Here is a 7,002-nt window from a genome sequence, read left to right as displayed (position 1 = left end):
ATAGATGATAAAAATATCCTAAATACAAAAACTTATGTATAAAATGATTGTTTATTAGGAGTTCTGTAGTTATTTAGAGTTCTGAAATGAACTCAACTTGTGTTATAATTTTTATTAAAATCATATTAGTATTGGACCAATAAACCTAATATGTAATGGGTTAATTATAAACCATTAAAAGGTATTTGATAAAGGGCCTATATTGGAACTGGTATGTGTTTACAATTTTTTTAAATAACATATATATACCATATTTTTTTAGAAAAATCTCGTGCCCCTCGAAATCATGGGCCTTGTGCGGAAATCCTTCCCGCATAGCCGGCCATGCGGCATATCAAGGTGTGGAGATAATGCATCCTTCAACATGAGGTTGAGGGTTCAAGTCCCACGCACCTACCGACACACACCAATTAGCACGTTTAGTTACCGAAACAGGAACTCATTGTCAACCCCAAACATCGCCATATGATTTAGTTTAGGTGGCTAAAAAGGCCAACTTAGTGTGGACCACAATTGGGCCTTTACAATACAAACAAACTTCAATCAAAGTTACCATTTTCAATAAGAAATATTGGTTCTGTATCACCTTGCGGCCCGAAAGCGTCCACTTTCGAAGTCATTCTTATTCCCTAGTATCATAAAAAAAATGAAATCTTAATAAAACAACACCCCTAGTATCATAAAAAAAATGAAATCTAAAAAAACAATACAAATTTATTTACTTATCAGTTATCATCTAGTTTTCATTTAATTTAATTTTTCTCTAATAACTTGTGTTCACTAACGTTTTCAAGTAAAATGAATACCAAGACGTATTTAATTATGTTTCTCGCGTTGAAAACGTTGTATAAAAAAATCTTTACGAGTGTCGTAACGAACGAACCAATACCGACTAAAACCGAATTTCCGCTGCACACGAAAATCCCATTAATACCCTATAAAATTACGTTTCTCAGAAGCATAAAATGATAATTATAGATCCACTGCTTTAAAATATATTAATATCCATTTCAACTATTCTAGAAACGACATACCACTATTTAGAGGTAAAACCAAAACAATACCACAAAGTTGAGTACCCTTATTAACTAATAGAAATTTTCACGTGTCAGAGGTCCGGACCAGCCCGGACCCTGACCTCTCTGGTTCGACCCTTGGTCAGGTCCAGGGTTGATTAGCGCAAGGGTTTACCAGTGTGGGCCCTTTAAATCATTTCAAAGAGTAAAGCATTCTATCTTGGACTTCTTCTTCCACGGAACCACTTGCTTAAACCCTTCATAAATCTTGGCCTGCACAAAGAATAAATAAAAAATATAAAAAATCGATAGTTATATGGTGAAGGACCAATATGTGTCTACCCGTATATCCAAGGGACCAAAAGTGAAAATTTAGCCGGCGTGTATTGCATGGCCTGCCGGTCGTCTGTTCATATGACATGTTTTCTTACTGTAAGTGGGCCCCATCCTACATTATTTCCTACTTTACAGGTTACACCCAACACACACTTGTACGTTACGCATAAAATATTGTACATAAATCCGCAGTTTTTAACTTCTTACCCAAAAGTGGGACCCAGTGACTTTCGACACACTTGAATTTCTCCTCATCTTTGATGACGTCACTTTACGATTACCCTTAAACCTAAAAGACCCAAACAACCCTCCACCGTTACCGTCAACTTTCTCACCCAACAACAACCTCTTCTGCCCACCTCCGTCACCGTCACCGTCACTCCACCCACCGTCACTATCAAACGACCTCTGCCTTCGCTCCCTACGACGTCGTTCTTTAACAAACCGGAAGGAAGACGATGAAAAAAACGATTTGCCATGAATGTTATCTGGACCGTCGAGGACGGTGGTGGGCGAGGGTGATGATATTTTGGTGGGGTCCACCGTGGCTGCTAATCTTGGCGGGAGATGGAGGCATTTGGTGTGGTGAGTGGGGGCGACGATGAGGTCCGTACAGGGTCGGGGTTTACCAGGTTGTTCTTCCCACCGGAATGGGACGGAGGCGGTGGTGGTTTGGAGCGGTGGTGTTGAGGTGCCGGGGGGTGAAGAAGTATGGTGGGGTGGTGGTATGGAGAAGAGTGGGAGTTTGGGTGTGGAATACGGGTCGGGTTCGGTTTCGGATCCGGACGACATTGTGTGTGTGTGTGTCTTTCTCTCTCTAGAATTGAATTGAGTTGTTGTTGTTCTCTCTCTCTTGAATTGAATGAGGAGGAAGGAAGGAAGGTGTGTTTATTTAGTTGATATTTTAGGTGGTTTTGTCTTTGTTTTTGTTTTTATGTTCTATGCTTTTTTAAGTTTGTTCTAACGGCTTTTAATACTTTTGTCGGAGTAAATTACTATCCATATGTTTTTTATTTGAGTACAAAATTAAAAAGTTTTACGTTTGACGTCTTTAATCGCTCATTTTATACTTTTGTCGTGTTTGTGTTTTAATGTGTCATAACTATATTATATTATTAAATAAGAAATAGAGTAAATTACATTTTTGACCCCTGTGGTTATATCACTATTACCATTGAAGAGCCAAAGAATCGAGTTTAGGTCGGAGCCTGTAATCGAGGGTTTGGATCTAATACAAGAGCTTGGAGAACTGTCCTGCAAAACAAAAAACCGTTAGGCTCGCTGCAGAGATGGGAGGGCCCATGTGCGACCACCCTCCAGCGTGAGGATAAGTATTGGTAGAGAGAGAAAGTAGAAAGAGAAAATAAGGACGAAGGTTCAGAAAATCGTACTTGGCCTTGTACTTGATGGGGTATTTATAATGGTCAACTGGCATGACGTCATCCGGCTGGACGCACTTGAACGGGTGTTCGTCCTCGGCGGTATGGGAACGGACATCTTCAGGAGGTCCGTTCATGGCGTCATTCGGTCTGGCCTCAAGGATCATATCCGGCCTCGGATATGTATTTTCAAGTCCCCCAGTTTGCTAAGTTCTTGCTAAGGACTTATCAAAATGCTTGCATAAGTTGTCTTGCCTGAATGACGTGTCGTCTTTTGAGTGGTTCCGATTGATGTTGTGTCGCTTTTTAAATGGTGCTGACGTGTCGCAGGTGACTTAGGTAACTTGACCGTCAGTCACCTACTTGTGACGGTTAGGAAACCCTGGGTTGAGAATCGTGACTGTGTGAGGTGACGGTTTGATTTGACTTCCGCTCAAACCGCCTTAAAATCCTCTTATAAAAACCCATTTATTCACTTTTTATTTTCACCTTTTTACTCTCAGGATCTTTTTTTCTTCTTTCCTTGTTACCCTCTTTATCAGTGTCTTCTTCTTCTTCTTTTAAAAGGTGTGTTCATTTTTCTGGTTTTTGTATAATGGCTCCTGGTAAGGACAATATGTCGGAGAGTGTAAGCTTGCTTACCCAACGGCAGTTGGATAAGTTTATTCGAGAATATAGGATTCCTTTAGATTTAAATCCGGTCCTCCCCTCAAAGGACGAAACCATATATCCCTTTCGTCAAGGGAAGTTCCCTTTTTACACCCGTTTCTGTAACTTCGCGAATTATAGGGTCCCGTTTTCGGTTTTCTTAATTAGAGTTCTTCAGTTTTTTAGGGTTCATATCTGTCAAGTGAACCCGTTCGGTCTTAGTCGTATAAATCATTTTGAAATCTCCTGTCGGGCCCAAGATCGGAGACCGGACTTAGATGTCTTCCGGTACTTTTACGAATTTATTACTGCCGGGGACTGGTATACTTTTGCGCATCGGAAGGGTATCCCTCCCCCCTCCTCAGACGAACGATCTAGCTTGAAAAACTGGAAGGATCATTTCTTCTAGTTGGACGACCGTTGTCTTCCGGAGGAGATGAGGTGGCGCTTTAAGGACCAGTCGATGTCCTTTGATCTGGGCGAAGACTTCGTTTTCGACCAAGAGCTGGCCCGTGCCCTAATTGAGCACAAGTCCCCGATCCGTCCCCTTCATGAGCATTTTCTTTTGCTGGGCCGAGTCTGTTTTTCTTGGAGCCAAGGGGATAGGGACTGGCCGGTTATTCGCAGAAAGCTTGATCGTAAGTTCCGGCCCTGTACATCCCCTTCGGCACTTTTCTTTTGATATTTTACTAACTTGTTTTTTATTCTGAAAATGCAGGCGCCGAGATGTCTCTCAGGGATGCTATGAAGGTTCCTAGTTTTGATGTTCTGGATTTTGACTTTGATGATCAAGGAGAGGGTGAGGTTCCTCTCATAAAGCAAGTGGCTTATGCAGCCCAAGAGATTCGTCCTTTGGTTGCCCAGGATGCAGCTGAACCATCTACTGCTGAAACTACTTCTTCTGTTCTGACACCTACGAAAGATGCGGCTGGTTCTTCCGGATCTCAAGCTGGGAAGAAGTCTATTTTAGATGATGTGGACGATGATCCGGAGATACGTAGTTTAGATGAAGCCTTACAATATCGTCCTTCTTCCGTTTCTTTGAAGAGTAAAGGCGTCATGTCTGATGTTGATAAAAAAAGGTTTAGTTCGCAAAAGGAAGAACGGACCTTTACAAATTCGTGCATCTGATCCTCTCCCTATGCCGAGGTCGAAGAAAAATAAAAAAAGGTTCTTCCCATTCTGGGAGTGATATGATGGTTGATTTGGATGAGCATCTCACTGGAGGCAAATCTTCTAGGGAAGAAGCCGCACTGGCGCGATCCGCACCAACTCCTGCCTTTTCTGGTGGTTTTCTTCCGGTCAACGAAGTGGAGAGTATGGAGGTGGAGAATCCGGAGATTACAAGTAAGGGAGACGGAAAAACTCATGGTGAACAGAAGGTGGTGACTTTTTCAGGTACGAATTTGGGTTCATCCTTGGGTCCGGACCGTTTTATCGACGGTGAGGAAGACCAAGTGTCCTCTCTTCCTCCATCTTGGTTCGGACCTGAGTTGATGTCCTTTTTTCGATATGCAGATGTATTTTCGGACGACATGGAGATCGACCCGGCAACGGCTGAAGAGAAGTTCGTTCCGGATTGGGATATTCGGAACAAAGATTCTGTAATGGATGAACTGGTTGCAAGAACTCTTCTTTTCAACATCAGTACTCCGCATGACAATGCTAGGAGCCGGAGAATGAAAAACCAAGATCTGGGGGCCATGGTTTTGTCCAACCAAGCTCAGTCCAACATTTTTGTAACGGAGCTTTACCGAAGATGGGTTGAAGCGGAGTCAGTGAGGGAGAATTTGGAGAAAGAGACCCTATCCTTGAAGCGTAAGATCCAGAAGACTCCGGATGCGGAGAAAAAGATCGCTCAGCTTACCCAAGATCTCCGGTCTCAGCAGGAGAAAATTAAATCCTTGACCACCCAAAATCAATCTTCTCAGGCAGCTGCTGCCTCCGCGGCAGAGGATCGTGACTATCATATCGGCGGTGTTAAAGAATTTTGCCGAATCTTTGAAGAAAAAGGATGAAGAACATAAAGCAGTTTTTGCGAAAATGGAAGAGTCTTTTGCGAATGCTCGTCTAGCTTATGCGAATATGATGGCAGGTTCGTACCCTTTTTTGATTTAATTACATTTTCTGTTTAATTATTTCCTTCTAACACTTTGGTCAGAGCGGGATGTGCTTAAAACAGGGGAGGCCGATCTGAAGGCCCAGATAGAAGAAATGAAAGGGAACCATGAAGCTGAGATGGAGGAGATCAAGAAGGAGAACGCTGCTTTTAAGGCAAGGCTGATGATCTTCAAGCAACGAAGATTTGGCTGCTTTCAGAAGGAGCGAAACTTTTAGCCAAAAATATTCATAAGGGCCCGGAAATGACTACAGCTGTTGCCACCGTTAATAATGCAATGAGTGCCGTAGGCGTCAACTCCGGTCTTCAGAATGGTTATATCCACGCCCTGAAGAAAAAGACCCCATATGCCGAAGTTCCGTTGCTGAACCAGAGTGCTGGAGAAGAGTTGAATGCAGCGGTTGCTTGCTTTGATTCTCTTACCTTTCCGGTAGTGGAAGATCTTCCGAAGCTTGTCAACGAGCCGCTTTCCAGGATCAAAGATGCTCTCTTTTTCGCGAGCGGAGAATCTTCGAAAGAATAAGGTGGACATGCCCGGTTCCTTGGGGTATGCACCTTGGAAAGTTTTTAGTTTGTTTAACTGTTGTTTTTTAAGAGGTGGATATATCCGGCAACTTGGGATATGCACCTCATTTTGATTCGGAATGAATGTAAATGATGTTTTTACCTTTCTTGTGCTTGTGACTATTATCCCTTAGTATGTAAATGGTTTGGCATGATTTCCGGTTTTGTATTAATCCGGTTACTTTTGATGCAGTCGATTTGTTTTGCATACGTCCATGCTTTTGTGCTTACATCTTTCTTTTTTAGAACGTTCTTTTTATTGTACGGATCCGATTTGTTTTGGCCTTTAGGATAATTCTTTAGATGAAGGAAGGAATTCGAACAGTGCCAGTTCGTTCTTGCCTTTTAGGGTTAGTATCCCTGATTCGGTCGATGATATTTTGTGTGTTGCAACTTTGTTAATGATAGAAATTTTGAGTGTTCTATTTGATCAGTCCGGAGTGAATTCTCCGTTTAATACGTACTTGGTTAAAAACATTTAAAATAATCTGCGGGTAAAACCGTCTGCATTACAAGGAAAGTAAAAATGACGGAGGTCGTAGCCTCCGTATTACAAATCTATTTTGAAACATCATGAAGTTTTTCAAAGAAAACATCGCTTGAGGTGTGCTCCATTCCAGGTACGAGGGACGGGGGTTCCGTCCATCCTGCTGAGTGTATAAGCACCATCTTTTCCAGCACTCTTAATTTGATAACGGCCTTCCCACTTCGGAGCCATTTTCCCCATACCATCAGCCAGACTTGCCTCATTGCTTCGCATGACGTAATCTCCAACCTTGAACCGAACCTCCTTTACTTTTGAGTTGTAATGCTTTTCCAACTCTTTTTTGTACTTTGCTTCCCGGATAGCCGCCAGTTCCCTTCTTTCTTCAGCCAAGTCGAGGTTTAGGCGGAGTTCTTGTTCGTTCACTTCTTGATTTTGCTGCATGCGGGGGGTAGG

The 7,002-nt window shown here is 42.4% G+C and overlaps 1 protein-coding gene across 1 annotated transcript; it reads right to left on the bottom strand.

Annotated features, from left to right (window-relative positions):
* Window positions 1–948: 948 nt before the first annotated feature.
* LOC110922550 (uncharacterized protein At4g00950) lies at window positions 949–2,243 on the bottom strand. The gene is made up of 2 exons (XM_022166836.2): window positions 1,560–2,243; window positions 949–1,289 (listed from the first exon to the last, which is right to left on the bottom strand). The coding sequence occupies exons 1-2, from the start codon at window positions 2,142–2,144 to the stop codon at window positions 1,215–1,217; spliced, it is 660 nt and encodes a 219-aa protein (XP_022022528.1). The 5' UTR covers window positions 2,145–2,243; the 3' UTR covers window positions 949–1,214.
* Window positions 2,244–7,002: the final 4,759 nt, after the last annotated feature.

Source organism: Helianthus annuus, chromosome 17 (assembly GCF_002127325.2).
Source record: "Helianthus annuus cultivar XRQ/B chromosome 17, HanXRQr2.0-SUNRISE, whole genome shotgun sequence".
Classification (NCBI taxonomy): domain Eukaryota; kingdom Viridiplantae; phylum Streptophyta; class Magnoliopsida; order Asterales; family Asteraceae; genus Helianthus; species Helianthus annuus.
This window is presented reverse-complemented; position numbering and strand designations above follow the sequence as displayed.